The sequence below is a fragment of the Notothenia coriiceps genome, unplaced genomic scaffold (genome assembly GCF_000735185.1).
Source record: "Notothenia coriiceps isolate Sejong01 unplaced genomic scaffold, NC01 NC01_scaffold00037483, whole genome shotgun sequence".
Taxonomy (NCBI): domain Eukaryota; kingdom Metazoa; phylum Chordata; class Actinopteri; order Perciformes; family Nototheniidae; genus Notothenia; species Notothenia coriiceps.
In genome coordinates this window covers 34,361-57,778 of record NW_011370184.1, presented here as the reverse complement: position 1 = coordinate 57,778, position 23,418 = coordinate 34,361, and the positions used below count along the sequence as shown (strand labels likewise).

The 23,418-nt window shown below is 40.3% G+C and overlaps 2 protein-coding genes across 3 annotated transcripts in view; one reads left to right on the top strand and one right to left on the bottom strand.

Annotated features, from left to right (window-relative positions):
- gpam (glycerol-3-phosphate acyltransferase, mitochondrial) overlaps positions 1-16,776 on the bottom strand; it is a 20,816-nt gene extending 4,040 nt beyond the window's left edge. The window contains exons 1-19 of one of the 2 annotated variants that reach the window (XM_010797100.1): positions 16,593-16,776; positions 12,157-12,301; positions 11,901-12,020; positions 10,910-10,983; positions 9,427-9,540; positions 9,177-9,326; positions 8,830-8,929; positions 8,444-8,580; positions 7,424-7,520; positions 5,675-5,887; positions 5,338-5,451; positions 4,653-4,738; positions 3,941-4,056; positions 2,755-2,825; positions 2,045-2,312; positions 1,239-1,396; positions 1,029-1,106; positions 750-887; positions 430-619 (exon numbers count right to left, since the gene is read on the bottom strand). In XM_010797100.1, coding sequence (XP_010795402.1) covers positions 430-619; positions 750-887; positions 1,029-1,106; positions 1,239-1,396; positions 2,045-2,312; positions 2,755-2,825; positions 3,941-4,056; positions 4,653-4,738; positions 5,338-5,451; positions 5,675-5,887; positions 7,424-7,520; positions 8,444-8,580; positions 8,830-8,929; positions 9,177-9,326; positions 9,427-9,540; positions 10,910-10,983; positions 11,901-12,020; positions 12,157-12,240 — 2,308 coding nt within the window. In that variant the 5' untranslated portion in view covers positions 12,241-12,301; positions 16,593-16,776. The remainder of the gene's footprint in view (positions 1-429; positions 620-749; positions 888-1,028; positions 1,107-1,238; positions 1,397-2,044; positions 2,313-2,754; positions 2,826-3,940; positions 4,057-4,652; positions 4,739-5,337; positions 5,452-5,674; positions 5,888-7,423; positions 7,521-8,443; positions 8,581-8,829; positions 8,930-9,176; positions 9,327-9,426; positions 9,541-10,909; positions 10,984-11,900; positions 12,021-12,156; positions 12,302-16,592) is intronic. The other variant, XM_010797099.1, reaches the window with a different exon arrangement.
- Positions 16,777-17,596: 820 nt separating this feature from the next.
- LOC104967598 (60S ribosomal protein L19) lies at positions 17,597-20,052 on the top strand. Its single transcript, XM_010797098.1, has 6 exons — positions 17,597-17,670; positions 18,777-18,874; positions 18,965-19,087; positions 19,362-19,482; positions 19,590-19,700; positions 19,860-20,052. The coding sequence occupies exons 1-6, from the start codon at positions 17,666-17,668 to the stop codon at positions 19,981-19,983; spliced, it is 582 nt and encodes a 193-aa protein (XP_010795400.1). The 5' UTR covers positions 17,597-17,665; the 3' UTR covers positions 19,984-20,052.
- The last annotated feature ends 3,366 nt before the right edge of the window (positions 20,053-23,418 follow it).

Sequence of the window (23,418 nt, the reverse complement as noted above, 5' to 3'; positions counted from 1 at the left end):
GGGGAAGCGGCGCTGCGGAACAGCAGAATGGCGAGTGAGAGCTGTCATCTTCCCTTTACAAGCTTCAAACATGTATTTATCGTGTGATTTTGGAAATAAAAGTTTCATATTCTGAAAGCCAAGACTTTGTTTATTTAAAATCAAACAAAACACCCGAACCCCGGAAAACTTATTTTTTCTCGCAAATTTATTTTGAAATGAGCCGTTGCGATTTCCGACTGATTTCGATAGAGCGGGTCACATATACAAATTCAAGGATATCCTTAACCTATCAATAAACTCTTAAAGTCAAACATTTTCTTAACTTAAAGCCTGTGTAAGATCCCAGATCAAATGAAAAAATAATGAAACAAAGACTTGTTTCTTTCATGTAAGCTAAACCTGGATGATGAAAAGTGGACAGTATGGAGGTAGATAGTGCAGTTTTACCATAAGCAGCCACTCCTCTCTCTGTGCGTGTGAGCAGGTATCTGAAGAGCCGCTGGGTGTAGTCGGACTCGGCCATGGGCTGACTCAGACTGTGGACAAAGATGGCGGCGCCGCTGTAGGCCTCCAGCACGGGGCTGACGAGTCGCTGTAGGAAGACGAAGAACTCCTGATGCTCTGCGGAAACGCTCACCTGATTGACAAAAAAAACACATGGAGGGGGAAAGACAACTTAAAAAGTGTCCTAAATGTTGGTGCAAGGCTAAAGGTTATGTTGGTTTAATCATAAAATAGACTACGTTTATGATGTTATTTAAACAGACCTTTAGATAGCGATCTCTCTGCTCCTCTCCAAAGTCACTGTCCTCATCCTCCTCGTCACTTCTCCAGGAAAGGGGCTCTGGGAACTTTTTGGGCCAAGGTTCGTCTGTGGGGCTGGGACTCAGTTCCTCCTGGTCCTCCTGTCACACAACAACAAATGCATTTGATCGAGTTGGCCAACAGCCATTCCATAGATGTTCCCCATGATACTTCTTGCACAAGTCACAGCTTTCACTTTTAGTTTTGTCCACCAGCAGTGAGGTTTGTATCTGTAAACTGACCTCTGCTACGTAGAGAACTCCATATTGAATGAGCCGCGCTACTGCGTCATGGAAAACCTGGTAAATAGTCTGACATGGCTGTAGGAGGAGGGAGGAGAAGGAAAAACACTTAAAAAAATCAGTTTGAATCCATAACAAACAGGGACATCGAGAGGCAATTCAAACGTTTATTGTTGTTTAATGCAACGTTTAGAGAGGTGCAGGACTTACTGGTGCCAGTGTCACTTCATTGACAAGGAAGTGAGAGAGCCCGGCGGCCTTTCGGATGAGTCTCTCCTGACTGAGGGGGAGGCTGCTGAGACACTCGGGGGGGTGGTCGGACTCTGATTCAGCCACCAGCTCTCGCTGCAGGGACAGGATGCTGCAGGCTGGAGACACGTCAGGAACACATGTATTGGTTAGTCAAGAACTTTTCGTAGGTTAAGTTTAAAGTATTTTTGTTATATTATAATAATTATTATTGTAATTATTTGTATTATTAATTGTATCATTTAACAATTTGATTCATGATGTATTTGAAATGTGTTTATCTTGTTTTTTTAATATATCTATTCTTTATAGTTTTTGTTATTAAAGAGTATTTCTCCTGTGTTTTTTGACATGTTTCTTAATATAGAGAAAACAAGCGTGGCAAACTATGTTTGAAAATGATGCTTTTTAACAATCAATTTGAAAAATAAACAATTTTGTAGAGGAAAATCTAGGCCTGGGATAGCTAAAGTCTGCCTGATGAAATGTATTATTGTATGTAGATGTAACATCAACAGCAAACAAGTGGGGATGCCAGAAACTGACCATGATCAAAATCAAAAATCGGACAGCCCTGGCGAATAATAATCGATTATTCGACGCCCGCCGCCCGCACCCCCAAACATAAATAATAATAAAAAGATATATATAAATAAAATCGAATTTTAAAAATAATTTTCGATTATGGAGACTCTAACGAATATTCGAATAATCGCTGGCATCCCTTCAAACAAGTCAAAGATCAGTGACCACAGAACCCTACATACCGATGATTGCATCAGAAATGAAGACATGGAAAAGGCCGTTGCTGTAGAAGTTGAGCTCGAAAAGCGCTGGCACAGTCTGGCTCGGCGCGATGGTGAACTCTCCGTTGCGGTTAGCGCTGCTGGTCACGTTGACGCAGTTTCCCAGCAGGTGGAGGGCACGCACCACAACATCCTCAGAGTTCCCCGAGAAGCCCAGATCAAAGTCCCGTGACAGGATCTCCTCCTTCATGTTGAAGAAGTCTTCCACCAACTTGGACAGCACCACCCCCTGGAGCAAAGCGGAGGCAAAAGCTCAACAAACAAGTCAAAACAAACTGATATCATTTGCGCCTCAAAATGTTTATGCAGTATGAGAAATAGTTAGACGGGGCTTGAGTCTGATTATGTAGAAGTGGCAAATTCCTCAAAAGATAAAGTTATTTCAGTCATTTTTGTCCACTGTCACCTCTTACATCAGTTTGCCTGCAGAGGGCAGCGGCTCACCACTAGAGGAGGTAGCAGGAAGAGGGAGCTCCAACACTGAGGGACTTTCATTACTTTCATGCAGAGGTATGTGACATTTGGATCACCTTGGTGTAATGGAGGGAGCATGATGGGGAAAAGGAGTAGAAATCTGAGAAACAGAGGGGCGAGGATGAAAAGGAAAAATGGAAGATGGTGCGGTTTACAGTGGGGAAGCACCAGGGGAGGACATGAAGAGCCAGACTTACCTGTCTGTGTCTGTACAGCAGGAGACAGGCTATAATGTGGGTGGACATGATCGCTGATGACTTATTAGCCGCTGTGAGGGAAGACACAAAGAGAATACAATGAGTTACGCACAAAAGACTGACGACAATATCAATACCATCGATAAACTTGTATTTACAACACAACAAAAACGTGTTAGACTGTTAAGCAGCTGACATGAAGTGAAGTGAAGTGACTTGAAGAGTATTTAGACATTTTTGGGACCGGGGAATTTATCTTTCTTGTTACTCTTTAACTACAACTTAAAAAAAAAAAAAATACCTGATTCACGTGTTTAAAATAATTACAATTTCACAAATAATCAGCTTATAGACCTCAATCCTGTGACTAGAATCCATGACTGACTTTATGTTGCAACACATTTTTTTATAAATTATACATTTTTATTATTATTTCCCTTGGCATCTTACCTACCGATAATAAAGTGTGTGTGTGTGTGTGTGTGTCCGCGTGTGCGTGTGCGTGCGTGCGTGCGTTTCTTAGTACAAGGGTTACTAGTGGTCACGTTAAGCATGGCTCAAGTTCAGGGGTGTAAAGCATGTGTGAGCAGTGGTACTGCATTCGTCCCTTCTGCTGCTTCTCTATCCTCCCCTTCATCCCATTGGCTGAAAACAACATGCCATCCAGCAGGAGGCCTTGTGATTGGCTGGGAGCAAAACACAACTGCCTAGCGTAGGAGAATGCAGCTGAATGAGCTGGGGAGAACCGGTTTCTGTAGTGCTACCCTCGTGGCAAGAAAAATCCCTCAGTGATGTGGGGCGGATGGACTGACGCTGTGCTGTTTTTAATTCATGCAGGCAGAATGAGGGATAGTGTTTCATGTGTGCTGCCTTAGTTCTGGCTAGCAGACGCACCTTTGAAACAGGATGACAATAAGACCATGTGCTGAATAGGAAAAAGATAAAAGAGCCTGATAAAGCTACATGTGCTCCAGTATTTGAAATAAAAGAGACATCCTGATTGAAAGACTTGGAATAAGATGACCTTATGATGATCCGTGACCTTTCACATGCATTTCTATTCTGCAAACTCAAAATATTGTTCTTGGTGAGGCCGATAGTGATCCCTTAATGTTGTATGCAGGAGGGCTATAGTGAGAGTGAGGGTGTGGTGAATCCCCTGTCTGTGGGGCCGTGAGTTTCTTACTGAAGAGGACGTGCTTGGCCAGGTTGTTTATAAGTTGGCGCCTCACGATGTCCTCTGGCATCTCTCTGTTCAGCTGCTCCTCCTCCTCCTGCCCCTCAAACAGCTGGGCATCAGGTCTGAAAGGATAACAAATCAACTATTTAAAGCCAAGTTCGACAAATGTATTGTTATGCAAGCTTGATATGGCATGAATGACACACCAGTTCATTTCACAAACAGTTTCCTTCTCTTTACTAAAAAAGTTAAAGGTGGGGGTAGGTAATTCACTTCAGAAACACTTGTTGTTATATTAAGCTGTAAAAAGCACGAACAATTATTTTAGCCGGCCCGGATTTTAAGTTAAACCCTGCAGGGCACTTTTTCTGCAAGTTGAGTCAGCTCTGCTAGCATGAGTTCAAACTTGTGTCCAAACCAGCTGTCATGGAGCGCTGCTGTCTTTGTTGATGTACTGTTTGACTGTATCCCTTTTATTTTGAAGGGCCAGCTCTGAACTGCACTGACCTCTGTCGATGCTAACTCGAGTGCTGTGTTCTCAGATGACAGAGAACAGAGCGTGCTGTGAAGCAGCAGGAGGGCGATGTCAAGTTTAGACTAGAGAGTTCATAATATTACAGGTGGGAATGTGGGGCCGCTGCTATGTGGTCAGAGGAGGGTGTGTGTGTGTGTGTGTGTGTGTGTGTGTGTGTGTGTGTGTGTGTGTGTGTGGGCTTACTGCGCAGAAATGATGATGGGCATCAAGGTGTGCTCCAGAGACACTGCTGGAGGAATATGGCGGTTTCTCTGGGAATCCAGGTACTCCTATATTAGACAAAAAAAAGGTTCATTTCAAAAGAAAAACCCACTGATTTATTTGAGTAAATAAATATGAAGAAAAACCAAAAGAAAACATGACATTTTATTGTAAGATTCCTACATTTTTAAGCTTTTAAATTATTTTGAGCGCTTTAAAGCAATACTTCCCCCACAAAATAACTATGTGTATTTCAGTTACTCACCCTGTATTACCGTGAGTTCAGAAGGACAAGTAGTGCCAACATGTGAAATATGTGACAGTGCAGTTAAAAGTAAGTTTGAAGCAGAAATGCATTTGTTCGGAAAGAAGTGGGCATAAGACTGGATAAATGAGACGTAGACTATACTGTACAAGTTGTGTAAGACCTCGTGAATGTTTTATATATTTTTGCTGATGTTAAACTCAACCCCGATTTACTTAAATTCATCAAAACGCTTCTTTTTTTGGTTACGTTTACTGGGGAGTCATGCATTAAATGCGATGTTTCGAAGTAAACATGTGTAGAGTCATTTTGTGTGTGAAGTGTTCCTTTAAAATCATGAGGGTTAGCTGAATGCCGTCATAGTTAGAGCTTCTTTTATTATATAAACCTGCAAAAAGTCACCTTTAAGGAGAAGGGCTGATTGAAGTCAACTCGAACACAACCGTAGTTCTTCCTCAGCATCCTAAACACTCCACATGCAATCCCCCACAAACTCTCATTCTTCTTAGGCTTGCCCTGGTGGGATGGAGGAGTTCAGATGGTTAAAATGTAGACTTGCATAATAAACAAACAACATGTAATAGCTGCCGACACCACACACAACACATTTTTACCACAGCTATAATTTCAAAAGTAAAATGCTATAAAATCTATTCTGTTTCCTTTAATAACTGAGTAAAAAGCCCTTTGTTGCCAAAGCAAAAGGGCCCACAAAGAACAGACGCCACCCGACACTCACCAGCTGCTCGCTATTATAGTTGCCCTCAAGAATACGATCATAAGAGATGCCAACTGGCACCACCAACACGTCTGGGATCGACCCGGTCCACATTGTGTCTACCACGATGGACAGCATGCCCGCACGCGCTGTAGACGGCTTCCCGCTGCGGGAGCGCGTGCCCTCCAGGTAGATCTCCAGAAACTGCTGCTGACGCAACAACTCCTCCGTGTACTGAGGGGAGAGCGATCAAACACAGAATGATGTGGAAGGGAGTAATGTGGGGGGAAGATGGATGATGAATGCACGCACTGGATGTCAAAAACCAGACAAATGTCTATAGGCTGTAAGTGAAGGTCATAATACTTTGATGAAAATGCAATTTGCTGCCAAGTCTTTGAGATTCTGAAACACAACATTGCCGCTATTCCAAAGATGGAGGTCAGCACTATGCAGCTGGTGTACTGTATATATGCAGTCTGAATACAGGATGAAGGTGAGTGAGGGTCACCGACGGTTTGACCCCTAAACACACTGCGGGGAATGGGCACGTGCCCAGGCGGCGGTGTTGTAACAGTATCCCGCTGAGTACAGTATATATACACAGCTGTCTCTTGCTATGTCGACACTTTTGGGGGAGAAACATTATCCCGAAATGGATTGTGTGGCATTTAGATAAAGCCGTGAAGAGGACAGAGTTCTTTTTTCGGCTTTTACCAGAGCGACAGAAATGAAAGCTTATTACCTTCTGCATGTGTAAGAGTTTGGTTTGTCAAAATGTCTGTCAGCGACACATTGAAATGGTATCTTTTCCCATCTTAGAGCAGTGCATAATCCACCCGTACACGGTGTGTTGGTGGAATGTGTGGTGTTATATTTGCGGTACAAAGGGATAATATTTAGGTCATGCTTTACAACCGTTGTTCTTGCCTTAAGCCGATACCTCTTATCTTGGAAGCACAAATACTCAGGCTTTCCTGCGTTCAGTACCCTGAACTCTCTTCCACACACTCTAAACTTACAAATTAAAAGCAATTACCAACTGGGAGGGACTGGTACAATTAGGCAAATCCACTGCTCAGAGGGGCTATTTTGTAGAAAACACATTAGCAGTCATTAACATTAGTTCTACTTCAGATTTTCTCATTAGGTTGTTAATCCACATTTTCCAAATACTTGGAACAAAAGGAACAAGTCCAGTTTCTTATCTTAATTCCTATTCAATCTTTTCAAAAGGCTTTGGAGCAGTGAGTTTCTTGAGGTACTTATCATACCAGGGACACAGCGCCTTGACATATTAACCAAATAGCGGTTGAGTTTGATGTAACATCGACAGTACTTTAAAACAATATGTAAACTTTTTTAACAGGCATCTGAAGGTAAAAAATGATCACTAAAATGATTACGCTTGCACAATTTTGACCCGGTCCTGACTTAGTCATTTTAAAGCAGTCTACTGATTGTACCTACTCAAGAGTTGTAATGTCTAAGTAACTTATTTAAAATGCATAAAACATCGACTGGTAGTGCAGCACACAGAGGGGGGGGGAGGCGGGCGGGAAAAAGCACTAACATTATGTAAGAAAAGCTTTTAACCCTCCCTGTCCATCACTCAGGAATGAAACGAGCACACCGAGCAGAAAGGCATGAAGACAGCATGCAGTTACATAATAAGCCATGGCAAGAAACACACTCAACATTTTGTGACTTGAGGAAGAGTATGCTAAACCAGCCTTTATTGTAGAAGAGAAACAGACTCTTGGGACTTACTGCGTGTAAGAGTGATCTGTACAAAACGTCTTTCTTATCTCCCGTCTCGTCCATTCTCCGTCGTATGAAGAATCCTCCAAGTTTTCGGATTAGAGTGCTAAAAAAGAAAAAGAACAATCACATGGCTTCAACGTTAAGCAGCGGCAATTTGCGACGGTTCAGATATCACGTAAGGCCAATCATGTTGATATTGGCTTCGCTGTGATTAAAGGGCAATGCTGTACTGAAGTAATGCACCTTCAAAGTCATTATTGGGAATATTCAATGTGATTTAAACAATGAAGTGATGATGACAGCTGACAACGGTGGTTCTCTACCATTTTGAACAAGCACATTTGCAATAAATGACTGCCTCTACACATTTTTGTGCTGAACCCTTCAGTTGTGTATACCTCTATAACTATCTACACTATTTTGTATACAGATATATTGTAGGCAGTTCTCCTTTATTGGAGAGGCAGGACGAGGTGAAGAGGGATGGATGACATGCAGCAAACAGCCAATTGTTGATGTGTGGCGGCCGCTTGTTGTGTTCCTGTTCCCGGTAAAGATGTCCCAGGATGTACTACTGTACATAAGATCTGGACTAACACTTCAAAAGCAGGTTATGATAAAACAGCTTCCCGACTTGTTGTAAGATTAGCTTCCCTGCTATTTGTATTCCATAGATGTACAATTGTCGTCAATCTCACTCTTTTGTACAATGGTATAACAATGTCGTGGTATTTTCATTATTGCTTTTAGGATGTCCATCACCATCTGGCAAAGGGACTATCGGTGAAAACTAGCCTTTTGGCTAATTCGAGTACTTTTACATGTTTTTAAAATGTTGATTAATGTACACTGTCCCTTGTTTTAAATCAATCAATTCAATTCAAAGTTCTGCGCTAAATCCTCTCTGATCTACTTCCGAGGAATTCCCTTCCTTCTGATATTAAACTGATGTTTGAGTTCTCCCTTACACAGAGCCTTTCATTGCCAGATGATCAAACCTGACGTGAGGCTTCGTGGGCTTTTTACCTGAGGATAGGGATGCTAAGGTTGTTCCCAGCTGCGATGTGAGGGGCTTTGATGTTGTGACAGAACAGGATCAACGTGATGAGCAAGTAGTCGATGTGGGATTTGTGAACGGGAAGGAAGACCATGGGCACATTTTGCTGTAAAGACAAGACAAAGAGGATTTGAATATAAACACAGATGGAACAATGACAAATACAAATTGTATCTTCTACTTTAATCTATTGTCTCAGCTAATATAGAACACAGTTATGATGATCAATGTGTGTATTTCTTGTTAGACAATTTGTTTAGCTGTCACAAATATGTGTACAATTACAATGCAATACATTGTTGCACATGTTGTGTAGAAGACCATGTATAGAGATTATTGTTTATCTTTTGCTGACCTCTGTCGCAGCTTTTTTGACCATTTCCAGCTGACCCTTGTGGATCTGGATGCTCCAGAAGAAACCATTAAAGAGCCTCAGGAGGACCCAGCCGGTCAGCCTGAACAGAAAGAAAAGAGTGAGAACAACAGAAACAAACAGTCCAAACGTATAGCTGTGGGAAAATATAGTACATTTTGGAGTGAGGTAACATTATATAAGTCTGGATGAACCTTTTGGAGCATTCAAATCTTGATTCAGAATATGAGCGTGACGCTTTGATTTGAACTTTGTAGCACATATTTATTGAGTACAGCGCTGGTTATAAGCCCAGCAAAAGCAAGTGAGCTAAGATTTGCAGTACGTGCCTGATGAAGGCCGGTGAAATGTTGGCCACCATCTCCTGAAGGAAGGCCCGGGCTTTCTGCTTCACTTTTCTGACCGCTTTGTGCTCCTGGCCAGGTTGTGTTCCTGCAGCGTCCACATCCGCGGCTACATTCGCAATCGCACTCTCCACCCTGCCATGGACCAAAGCACATCACAGACATGCTGTAAGTGGAGGAAACGACGGACTCTCGTGATGCTCAGATGCACATTGATGGCTCGTCGGGCCTTTACCTGCTGTTGTTGAGCACGTTGTCCACTACGTTCCTGGTGAACATGTCCTTGTTGACATCTCTCTCCATGACAAACAACACATAACTCAGCCTGCGCGCCAGCCAGCCCCGCTGCCTGCATGAGCACACACACACACACACACACCAATGTCAAAACATGTAAAGTAGAAAACACATTCTTAAATATACTTTGTAGACGCTAACGAATGTATTGACACATTTTTCTATAGATTAGAAATATGTGTTATTGATACTCGTTGATCTGTTAATTACATACAGCCTTACATAAAGAATAATATATACTGTATCGGGCTGCACGATATGTCGTGACGATAATCGCGATATTCACATCGCGAGGACATGCGATTTAAAAAAAAAAAATGTTTTAACTCAAACACGTCATGTTACAATTATTTTGCTGCTTGCTACAAAAGAAAAACTTGCGCGGCTCTCATGTCCGGGGTACTTGAGTGAGTGACATGCAGGCTCTGCATGCACAGCAAGCCACCAATCACAATCAAATCTCCAAAGCAAACGGACCCGGTGATTAAAGGTAAAAACACTGAATAAAGTAGTTTCATGTGTTTCTCCAGGGCTCGGTGCTGCTAACCGAGCTAGCTCAGCTTGTTGCTCTGATAACTTAAGATCCAGACGTCCGTGACTAAAATTCTTCATCCGGTTAAATATAGTTAAAAAAATACCAATTGTATAGCATTAAAGTTCAAGAAAGGATGGTTTGCAGGAAAAAAACAGTCTTTTCTTCAATTCCTGTATATTTTCATATCGCAGGGGGGAGGGGGAAATCGCAATGTCAGTTTTTTCCAATATCGTGCAGCCCTAATACTGTATATAGTTGAACTGATCATAATTTACACACATTTCAAGACAAACTAGGTATTTTCTGGTAACTTTACACATGTTCAGAGATCAGCTTTGGTCTACATATCTATTACATGCAGCTTTCTTGCAACAATGCCTGTGTTTGGGTGAGTTCCACTTGAACTTATACATGACACACACATGACTGTGTTAGGCAAATCCAACACTAACACCCTGTGCACATTGACCCTAAGCCCATCAAGGCCCCAGAATGTCTCTGTCTACATGCTAATACACAGCAGTGCTATACAAAACCTCATACTGTTTGAGGTATTAAGGAGCCTGGCTGAGTTTTGCCTGCTCAGGTCAGTCACTGGATGCATCTGTCCGGTGTCTACTGACAAACACTTTCAATTATTCAGCAGTCTACCTTTCCACTGTTTCACAGATCGGCCTTCTTGACTTAAAGCTATTTATTATACACAGGATGTTAGGATTACCAGTGTCTGTCTGTACTGTTTTGATTGGACCGTACAGGAGGAGGTATAGAGATTACTCTTGCAGGTTCAAGGTGCAGTTAAAAAGGTCACACAGTGAAGCTCGGCAGAACCCTGTGTAATGAGATGATGTTATAGCGGTGGTATGCTAGACTTTGCTTTGTTTACCTGGTGTGGGTCTCATTAATGAAGATGACATTGCGCAGTCCCAGAGATGGGATACTGGGGTTGAACAGTTTCTCCTGGGACCAAAACAAAAATGATTATTATTATTATGAGGAAGACAACAGTATCAGAATAACTTTGACTAAGAGCCTTAGAGACAGCGATGGGTTTGTAGATTTGGGAAACAATCAACTTGTCTTTGACCAGCACTGAGCTCATTAAAGGATTTTTTTTTTGCAAGCAATGCGGACCGAAATTCAAATGAGAAATCTTTACAGAGGTAGACAAGCTGGAGCCACCAATGTGTCACCTTGGGCAAGTGTGTCAGACCACATTTGCATGGTGTTTTATTCGCTTGTCACACACTAATGTACTACGTTACCTGTTACCAATGCTGTGGGGAAACGTACTCCCCATGCTCAAAACAGCAATAACTCATGCTGAACACACTGTTTTTAAATAAATGTGTTTAATGTCTGTTGCCTAAGCGGTTACAAACGGCCTGAGGTCTTTTAGTAGGCCAGTGTTTCTACCGTCTTTTAGAGACGTTACAAGTAAGATTTTCCTTGGATCATGAGAACACAATGTGGAAAACCAAACCTTGGCAAATGTAGCACATATCGTATGTGTTTTTTTATTTGGATGTATAGAAGACGCCACATAGGGCTGCAAAAACGATTATTTTAATGATGGATTATGTTCTAGATTAATGGATAAATCGTCTAAAAAATGTCAGAAAATACATCAAAATAGTAGACAATTAAACCCAATCTTAAATCACGATTGATTCACATACAAACGATTTGGTGCTTAGATGGACTTCTTGTGTCTTCAGTCTCTACATTCTTTTTTGGAAGGTGTACTTTGCATAAAGATCATTTTCTCCTTAGTCTTAAACATTTACTCCTTAGTCTTAAACATTTACAATAGAACAGATAATCCCCTGGAGCAAAGGGACTCGTGTTAGAGATTATGAGCTCTGGTGTAGCATTACCCAGCTCTGTGGAGTGCAGGAGTGACAGCAGCGGCCCACAAAGGGCCTCTTTCTGCTCAGCAGGCCCTCCTTCCACGTGCTGGCGACGCAGCGCAGGACAGAGGGGCTGGTGCTGCGATCCTGGGGACACAGCCACATACACTAATCATTGAAGGTAAAAGGAATGATTATAGATTAAACACTCTGACAAGATGTGTAATGCTGAGCCCAGTGTATGAGAGAGCATTAGCGAGATGCATGGATCGGTGTGTCTTACCGAGTCATCGTTGGGATGTTTCCAGCGGTTAGTCCACTGCTCTCCATTGTTGACCTGCAGCAACAAGCCGTCTGACAGCGCCATGTTCTCTGCTGTCCTTATCTCTCCCTCCAGATCACACACCACTAGCTGGCAAGCTGGCAAGACACAGATATCACATATTCTCATATTTTAATGCAGCCGTCGCTCCGGGTAATATGTATGTTTCCCTTTTAAAAGCAAGAGTATCGTCTATTAAATATACCTGGCATTCCACAAAATCCTAATTCACTTTTTAGGTAGTAAGGACACATTTGAAATAGACCAACATAAAACTACTGACAGTTGTAAAACTTAATCACCTCATTATTTTTATTTAAATATTTATTATGAAGATGAACTACACTTTCTGTTAGCCATGTGTTCACTCCAGACAAGGTTATTATTATTATTATTATTATTATAATAAACAATATTAGAGACATTACAACCTGCCTCAAGCTTTCGCTGAAGTCAGCACACATATGGTCTTGTATATAATGTATTTGTCAAACTGATTCTATTAATTATTTCACAATGAAGGACTTTTATTTATTGTGCTGTTTTATGTAGTGTACGTTAGGGCTGCTCAATTAATCGTATTTTAAATCGCGATTANATTACGATTACGGCTTTCATCGATTACGAAAAGAACGTAATCGAAATAAAACGATTATTTTTTTTTTTTCTTTCGGTTTTTCAGTTGAATTATACTTAAAGTTCAGGGTAATCAACTGTTAAAAACATACTGTTCAACCTTTTTTTCTCCAATAAATGGATGTTTTCAAAGTCAATGAATAATCGCAACTACAATTATTGACCCAAATAATCGAGATTATGATTTTTGCCATAATCGAGCAGCCCTAGTGTACGTGTTGTTCTGTGTTTTTTTTGTCTAGCTGCGGAGGGATATTGGATGTACATTTTATATCAGCCAGCTCTGTTGCAATAACTTTCCACTGTGCAAAAGAATCAATATAATAAGTAGAATACATATATTACAGTGGAAGATATAGAGAAGATACTCAATGCCAACATACTGCATGTTGTGTGACAATGGGATTGCTATGTATATTTTAACAATTTGATTATATGAATATCATATTAAAACAATGGTTGGTGTTGTGATGTATACATGTTGCCCTCCACACCCTGGAACATCTGCCTGCTGCTCAGCATTTTCACTGAATGAGGATTAAGCATAAAACAGGTGTTACCAGCCTCACCAGGTGAAAACTAGGTGTATCTAAAGGCTAAAAGAATGTGCACCACTCCCCCATGATGCATCACCCTGCTAGTAGGAGAGGCTTCAATGAACACCTGTTTGCTCCAGTTATGCCATTTTCTAAATAATATCAGGATGACGTTGTTTTACTAGTCCCAAGAGCCTTTGAGTGCAATTAATGGGCTGATCTCCTGCGGTTCAAATAACCAGCAACACTCCAATGAAGAACGTTTTGTGCCTTACACCGAAACCCCTGAGACTGAAGGAGCTTTCAGAAAAGCAAGGTCGCTATGTTAAAGAAACGTCTACAATGCAAAGCAAAAGGCTGGGATTATTTTACCATTGTTCATGAACACTCCAATATCATTGTAGCCTTGGTTACGACTATATTTGACTTGTTTTAGTCTCACTTCTGCAGTTTTAAATACCACAATTCACTAGTAGAGTCAATTACTTCTTCATTTGAAACACACTCAAAACTATTCAGAATTCAAACATCTTCCTTTCCTGTATGCAAATCAGGATTATTCATCCACGTTTAAAAAAGAAATTAAACAGACAGAAAAATTCCTTGAAATGTACAAAGGTTAAACTCATATACAGTATATCTAACGTCAGTAAACATGTATATTTAGACACCAGAGCTAAGAGCAATAACAGTTAACATTTGCATATTTTGTTTACAGTAGCAGTGAGTACTAATACTTGAGCGCATACTCTAAAATGTTACAATCACACAAGTTGCTCAGCTCCACATTACATCATATTAGGGAATCTGGAACTATACCCAGACGATGATTGGGATGATTGGGATGATTCACTCTTGTATTCACTCTATAAATATCTGTTGCAGCAGGTTAATTAGCTACCGGGCCATTACAAAGACATTTATCCTCATTTGATATGTGCCTACTGGCTATGTGTTTCACCAGACCGATGTGCTGTGTACTGCACACCTAAAGGTCAACTATCTTTAAATAGCTTCTGGTAGTTTATATTAAGAGTATTTAACCGCATGAGAGCTGGGCCTTTGAAACTTGTTAGAGGCGGTAAAGAGGGGCAACAAAATAGTTGCACAACTTGAAGTACGGTGCAGTAGTTGCCGTATTACTTATAAAGTATTGAACTCTACAGCTTCAGCTACTCAAAATCAGGAATGACGAAGGGCGTGGCTTTTCTCAAGCGATAAAAGTGGAATTAATTGTCAAATATGGATTCTTAATATCCCAGTTCATTGCAGCTCTGATTGATATTCTGCGAGAATGTTTTGATGATTTAAACACTGAACAATATTGTACTTTGTTCCGACCACAAAAAACCTGATTAATACTGGTTTCATTCTGTATTGGTTACTTTTTGTTAACCTTTTCAGTAAATTGGAGGTGTGCAGTGTCTAAGCCCCAAATAAATACAATTTCTGTTATTCCGCAATTGTTCATTCCAACAATAAAATACAGAGTGAAGAGTACAACAGCCTCAATAAGTACAAAGAGGGCACTAAAGTAATTAACAGCAAACACATACAGGGCCCCTGTAAAAGGTGAGTCACTCAATTATTTAATATTTTCACACCAAACATTTAAGAGTCTGTGTGTAAGTTAAGGGGGGAATGTAAGTCCATTTTCAGTGAATATTATGCTTGAGGGGGACAGCATACGTTCCAGCTTAACTGGTCCAGCAGCACATGAATGCCCTGTGAGCCTTTGTGCTGTTGCAGTGTTGTGGTGCTAGTAGGTGATATGCACACTGATGAGGTAAACTGGGCTTTAAAAAAGGGGGTCAATGGCCGAGAGTACTCCCCTTGATGGGGTGACTTTCCTGGAAGCAAAACAAAGCAGTTGAAGGGTGAGGAGCTGAGGGGATTAAGGAGCAGGAGAAGGTAGCCATAATTAAAGATTAGCAGAAAAGTAAATCTATTGGCTGATATAGAGTTTAGTTAAGAATTCATACACTATCAATAACTTAACAACACCAAAACATACATATCATATCCACTACTACTCCCCATTATATATGATTATGTTAATTGGAGCTTTTTATATATTTATTAAAATAGTATACCTTTTTCCCATACTCGTGTAAATGTATGGTTTATTTTACATTACAGTGCTGTTCTTTGTGTTTGTTCTGCAAAAAGTGTGACATACTTCTTATCATTCAAATCGTATCGTATTATTAAGTATCTCAGCATGATAGAAATTCAGAGCTAATGTTAAGATGTAAAAATGCAGATTTACGGAACATACTACCAATATTCAATATTTACGTATACCAACTGATGCAGGCTATGGTCCTTACAGGCATATATCAAGGGAAACAATTTCACAACAAATAAACAGTTGCAACATAGATAACAAACATGCCAACACCACATTCTGCTGATTTTAGAGATAGTACTGGGCAAACACTAGTATTGATTAAGGAGTAAGGGTTACACCAGAGGATGCTTATCTTTGAGAAGACAACACCATCTCTGTTTGGATTCACTGCACGGGAATACAGTAGGTTAATCCGACTCAGGCGCTCCAAGAAGCTGTCTGCAATAAGCAGGTCAGGCAGCAGAAGTCTCAGTGACAGATGGGGTGCAGATAACTAGCTGTGCAGACAACAATGGCACAAACCAGGCAGCAGGGTGTCTGCTTAACATACGTATTAACGCCGAATTGTTTGGCTGCTAAAATGTCTTAACACTATCTGGTTTAAAGGCTCCAGGTGGTTTATTTGGTGGTGAAAATGTTAAATTAAATGTGCAGTTTCATTCACCGGGTCAGGCACATTATATGGCATGCTGCCGAGCCTCATGTGGCAAACCTGACGTTAGGGCTTACGCAGAATGGAATCCCTTTAGCTTAACGTTGGGTTAGTTAATGAGCAGGCGGTTAAAGCTATTTGTATGTCACTAAAGCCAGCCAAAGTAAGATATATACTGTCAAGGGGTCTGCTTTGACTCAATGTCAATGTAAAGTTAACCGGCTAACGTGAGGTTATATGCCACTAAAATCGGCCCTGACTGTGTTTAGCTTTCACCATTCACAAATATGTCAACGCCGTCGAGGAATCTATTGTTACAATGCAGTTATTGTTTCCATGACAATAACGCGCGGCTTTAGTAACAGTTACTTCAACGTTGGCGATGTAGCTATAGCACTAGCTCGCTCCTAGCCATGGCTCGCCAGAACGAAATCTCCCTTACCTTGAACGTTGTGTTACGCTGACTCATATCTCAAAAATAAACTCGTCGACAAAATTGCAGCCAGCCTTGTGGTTCGTTGTTGAGGGCCCGTGTCTCCCTGCAAGAGCTCCACTCTCCTCTGAATACTGGACGGCTCAGCTCTGACAGACACAAATGTGTCACAGGACAGGAGGCAGGAGCACTGTTATTTTTGGTATAGAGGTGATCCACCGGCGGTGCAGTATTGCCATCAGCCAGGAGAGGGCAGCACTGGCCGATCAGATCCATATAAAGATAGATGGCATTAATATCTTAAGCCTAAAACTAATACATATAATAATAGTTATATGCATGTTATTTGTTGTACTGAATTGTGCACATTTTGACTTTACTTGTTTGGACATTTTCCTTGAACTGCTTAGGTTTTAATAAAATATCTCTATTTTTTCTTTATTGCACATTCCTACTTTAATTAATTATGTGTATCTACATCATATTATTGAATCTGTTATTGGACATTTTTTATTTAACTTCTTATGTTTTTACAAATATTATACATCTATTTTATTTTATATATTTTTGCACATTATTAATGTTACTGTTAGTTTGAATATTTATATTCTATTTTGTTTATTTACATTATTTTTGTGTTATTCTAAACTATAGAGCAGCCCTCCCAAGTTCAATAGGGATAAATAAAGTATATTGATTAGATAAAACATTGTAGAGTAAAAACACTAACACAAAGACCAGACGTTTTAGAAACTAGAGTTCTTAAAACATGTACATAGTGCGTCACCCAGTGGTCAGATGTACACATTACATTTTATGGAGCGTACCACTGTGATACGGTGGGGGGGGATCTATTAATACACTCAGTTTGACTTTAGAACTATATTAAATCATAGATACAACATAAAATATCAAAATGTTTAATCAAATCTTAATAAATACTGCCACTGCCTACCACCGGTTGCTTTATTAACGATTTATTTAAAACTGCCGCAGTTGAGTTCCCCCGTGACGTTATTTAAAATGGGAGGCTCTGGCTCTTTCTATTTCCTTCGTCCCTACTAACCAAGCTAGCTGCAGCCATGAGGTAAGCCAGGCATTTAACATTTAACAATGTGTTTCTATCCGAAACAAAAAATAAACAGGATTTTTCAACTTGTAATTGTTATACAAGACTAGAGGGATACATTGAACTCTGAATGAGTTTGAGTAAGGTCGCCTATTTCTAGCGGAATATATGTAGCATGGGGCCTATGTCAGTGAGCTAACCTGAGTTAGCTACACTAACCAAGACATGACACACCATGCACTTTAACACCTAAGGCCCCTCGCATCAAATCAAATCAACTGGCATAAAATACAGTTTTTAAACCTTGGTCGATCAAACATTTCAATAAAATAAAAATAAACTAGCATAGTTGCTCTATTCCTTCCCGTGCCACGCTATCGGTGGGTCATTACGGTTATTTGTGCATCCACGATCCTCACATTTTCCAAGTGGATTAAGTCAGAATTTCTTTGAGGCACTTTCCAAATGTCTCTCTCTCTCAATTCTATGCCTAGTAGTAAAACAAATGTCATGACATCCCTATGGGACTGTCTTCATTCTGCCTCCTATCAACCCTTACGAGCAAATAACTGATACCTTTTTTTAATGAACCAGTCATCCTGCTAATTCGTTTTTGTGACTGGCACACTTTTCTTTTTTAAAGAAATAAACCATGTATTAAGAGGATTATGGCACCTAGTAGTTGAGAAATATCTGATAAGGTCAAGTGAATTGTTTTTATATGCAAAATAACATGGAGGGCCTCCTCCAATTAACAATTGGGGAACATTATTAACTTTGAGTCTTTAATTGTTTAAATGCATTTGGCAAAGAGTTCTTCTCAGTTTATGATAAATCACAAACCAATATATACTTTAGTATTAGTAGGCTATTCAGTATAATAGGTTTGTATGTTCCTCCTTTTTAATAAATATTTTTTCTCCATGTGCCTTTTATTTCTAATCCAGATTATACATTTACTTCAGTTTGCAGCAATATTTCTTTGTATTTACCCTTTCAGTCAATACTAGAGCACATAGACTACCTCCCGTGGTTAGTGTTTTGTACAGGAAGTAAAAAAAAAAGTCAAAACAACTCTGATGAACCACGACTACTTGCTGTAATACAAATCCTCCCTTTCTCAGGCTCCAGAAACGCTTGGCGTCCAGCGTCTTACGCTGTGGCAAGAAGAAGGTGTGGCTGGACCCAAATGAGACCAACGAGATTGCCAACGCAAACTCTCGTGAGTAGTATGCTTAACATTCGAAAGCTCTCCTGTAGATTTGTGTGCACAAAAGGCAACCATCTTTATTGCATTGTTTTTGTTCCACAGGCCAGCAGATCCGAAAACTGGTGAAGGATGGTCTGATCATCAGAAAACCTGTGACGGTTCACTCCCGTGCTCGCTGCCGCAAGAACACGTTGGCACGCCGCAAGGGACGTCACATGGGTTATGGTGGGTAATCTCCTTTTTTCTTTATTTCGTTAAAATGCATACATTTGACTTGCTTTTAAAGACTCTAGGATTTTACTGCTGAATCGAGTATTCGCATCGAGTTCAGTAGTTTCTCTGTGGACAATATGAAAGTCAATGGCTCTTGTACATTTTTGAAAGAAATAAAAATGGCAATTGTTTTTAATCCTGCAAATAGTAGTTTTAAAATGAGCCACTGATATCTTAATCTTAATTTATTATAAATATATTAAATTGTGTTTTTTCTCCTTGCCAGGTAAGAGAAAGGGAACAGCCAATGCTCGTATGCCAGAGAAGTTGTGCTGGATGCGCCGCATGAGAATCCTGCGCCGTCTTCTCCGTCGCTACAGGGAGGCCAAGAAAATTGACAGGCACATGTAAGTGTGAAGTTCTTTTCTGGTGACAGTCAGTCGAGTTTGACTTCTAATCAGGAAGGGAAGAAGCATCTTGTTTTGAGATGGTCTGAATATATTTGTTCCTCCAGGTACCACAGTCTCTATCTGAGAGCCAAGGGTAATGTCTTCAAAAACAAGCGCATCCTGATGGAGCACATCCACAAGCTGAAGGCAGACAAGGCTCGCAGAAAGCTTCTCTCGTAAGTTGCTCTTTTTGTTGGACCTGTTTTGATATTTGTTTTTAGGATCATTTCCCTGGCATAGTTAAGCTTGCTCTTTCTGAAAGTATCCATGTGTAAAAGTATGTTTTCCATTAGCTTCAGTTGTACTGACCAATCCTTTTCTCTTTACCTATCCAGTGACCAGGCTGAGGCTCGCCGCTCCAAGACAAAGGAGGCCCGCAAGCGCAGAGAAGAACGTCTCCTGGCCAAGAAGGAAGAGATGATCAAGAGCTTCGCAGAGGAAGAAGCTTCAAAGAAATGAATCTAAACTTGAAGATTTTCATGTCGGATTCTCATTTTTCTTGCTAATAAATTTGGACAAAAACAGTCATTGTTTGCTAATTAATGACTGTGTTCTTTGTCCTTAAAATTACATCATAAGGAAACACAGGGTACAATACTTGTTAATCTGTACCGAAGTGCAGTGATCTTGCCTCGAGGCAGTGACTTTAGGGCGACTGATAGTTGAATGAATTTAACCTCGTATTTTAATCTTTACTAAATGAGATCGCAGCGACCCTCCCAATTTTGGGATAATGTGCAGCGAGGCAGTTATTATGGGGAAAAGAACACCGGACAGGCTGTTCAGGAGCCCGACGCGAAGCAGGCAGTTTGCTTTTCGGCCAAAACTATACAGTTCGACCAAACTTCTTTCTACAGATTTGTACGTCCTTTACAACGGTCAATAAGTCATTGACAGCGGTCTGTCTGTTTTGGATTAACAACGTGTCACGTGTTTTGAATGGACCAATCGAGTATTCAACTAAGCCATGTAATAAGGGAAGTTTAAGCCTTTTTATCTCGGAGAAAGGTGTGCATTTGTTATGGCTACAGCCCAACAGGTGGCACCATAGCATCAGTTTTTCATCTGTCATCCTGATGTGTAATAGAATACTGGCAGATTTCATATGGGCTTAAATGTTAGTTTAACATTTCCTAGAGGCTTCATCAGTTGCATGAACATTATTTAATCCCATTTGAGTTCTGTAACCATATCAGCAGGCTGTTGGCATCAAAGAAGGGCAGTTTAATATTTAACTAACTCTTGGCAATGCTCTTAGCCACTTTGAGGTCAGCTTGACTCTTCAGTGTGGACTTTATATTGTGTATATTGCTGACATACAGAGGAACCCATACAATTAGTTAAATACCCAACTCTCATTTATTAACCATGTAGCAATTAAATACTTCATCTACTTCACTTTACCCTCAAACAACTCTCACACCTTCATACAAACAATGGCCATGCTTCAGTTCACAGCCACATTAGACCTGAGCTGCAGACGCTCAACTCGTCAAGTCATTTCCGCTTCTTGCTCAGACCTTGAAGGATGCATGCTCCCTGGAGAAGGTCTGACTGAAGTGTTTGCTGATGCAGCTGCTGCTAACCAGGAAAAGACAGGCTGCTGTGGGTATGAGAAAGGAGATTAGGGGAATTCAAATCATATGCTATTCAGCTGCTCAGCTCAAAATGACTTGGCCATGGATAAGACCTGCAACGATAAATCGACTTATTGATAAGGTGAACAATAGACAATCAAATAATCATCAATTATTAGAATACATTGGAATGAAAAAATGCAGAATAGGCTGTTCCTTCGCCTCAAATATGGAAATATCCTGTTACTATCATATTGAACTCAATATCTTTGAACTGACAGAACAAGACATTTATAAACATCACTTTGGACTTAACTAGGATAGACATTTTTACTCAATTTTTAGAACTTGAGTCAACTCCAAATAATCTTTAGAACAAATGTATTGTAGGCTTTGGACAAGAACATCAACAGTTGAACCTCCTTAATTTTCCTTGACAGCCTTTCAGGAGAGCTCACGTGGGCAGATGTTTTAACACATCTTAAGACTCGGTTGTAATAGCTTCTGTTAGTGGATCATGCACCATCACGCATAAACAGCTGACAGCCAAGCTTTAGGAGTAAAAACATCCTTGAGGAGCTGGAGTAAAGCCTTACACCATGACATCCTCAATGCATTTTGTTACACCGTAAAGAAAATTCGATTTAAATGTCATCATTAGTAAATGGATCTGAAACGAACATAAAGACAACACCATCTATTTATATACATGTGAGATCTCCAGAGAGATGTCATAAGGATTGCTGAAGGGGAAAACAGGCTTTGTTCAGAGGGGCCATTTTGTAGCTTGGTTAATGTATTTCTTCATTACAAGGAGGCACTCTTATTTCCTGAAGCGTGAGCCTTAATGGGATTAGATAAGGAGAGGAATATGAGATGAAACGAAGCAGCACTTTTTATTACAGTTGGCCTTCAACCCTGGCAAAATAAATGGAGAACATCGAAGAGTTCAACAGATCTCCAATAACAATTAAGATGAGGAGATAAAAGTAATGAAAAGGGAAATTGTTTTTAGAAATATTAAAAGAGTTATCTAACATCTAAAAGCATTAACCGGCACTTGGCAGTTTGATGACCCTGTTTGCATCGAGTATTGAGCTGTCTCTCTTCTTCGGTGGTGTAATTAGGTATCAAGAGACCTTTATGGATTCACAGAGGTCTTGGAGGATGGATTGATAAATGTCAAATTTAATGTGCATGGGATAGATCTGTAATCCTAACCTGACAACACAACCACATGCCTATAAAGTGACGCTATTACCCTCACTATTATTTTCTCTTCCTTTCCCTCTATGAAGATTCACTACTGTTTTACGTGTGTAGCATAACATCGATGCATTGCACTGTTTAGAATGACAATTACTGATCCACAAATATGTAGCCTAATTGCTTTGGTTAATATATGGAGATGTATAGCATCGTGAGGCATGGGAAGGCCTAAGCACGCTTCATTCTGCCTCTCGTGTTTTCACTCTTTCAGGGTGATTGAAAGCGGGATTAATAGAGCTCCATGATACAGATCACAGATCTATGGGATCAGACAGGGCTGTCAGATGGTGTTCAGAAAGACGCCAAAGCCCTTTCAGGTCTCGTGCTTTTACACATCACACATCCAGGCACTGCTCTGTAGTAAGAGACATAATTAATCCAGTAGATCACAATTGATATACAGTGTGCTGGCTCAAAGAAGGGCAATACTTTTTTTTCCAACTAAAGATTTAAATTGGCAGCTTCTTGATCTCAGCACATTTGGTTCAACCTCATTGTCATTGTTCCTACATTCTCTGGTCTACTTTACACTGATAATTATGCAACCAGTTCTACAACTTTATTATACATGCATATTATATTCTCAAATTCATAATTTTTTCGATCAAAGGTAAAACATTTTGAACTTCTGTACTGTCACAAGTCAAGTCAAGTGAAATCAAACAAGAACAGCAGCAAACTATAGTAACTCAAACCGCATTTAATAGACAGGAGTTATTCTCTCTGCTAAGAATGTATATTTGTGGGTTGGTTTGTTAATCTTTTTGTCAAAACTACTATTGCAATGTTCTTAAAACTTGTTCAAAGGGTGTAGCATGGGCCCAGTAATTACCCTTTACATTTTGTGGTGGATCCGAATCACGTGATGAATAGAGACATTACTGTCAGATGATGGAAACAACCTTAGCGAATGTCTTCCCTCTACTATTTCTTTCAAATCCTCATGATTTGTTTGGATGCAACCTGGCTGTCCTATTGACAATGACTTGTCACGACATGTCCTCCACCCTCTGACTTGGCTAAAGAAATCATATTTAACATTTTGATT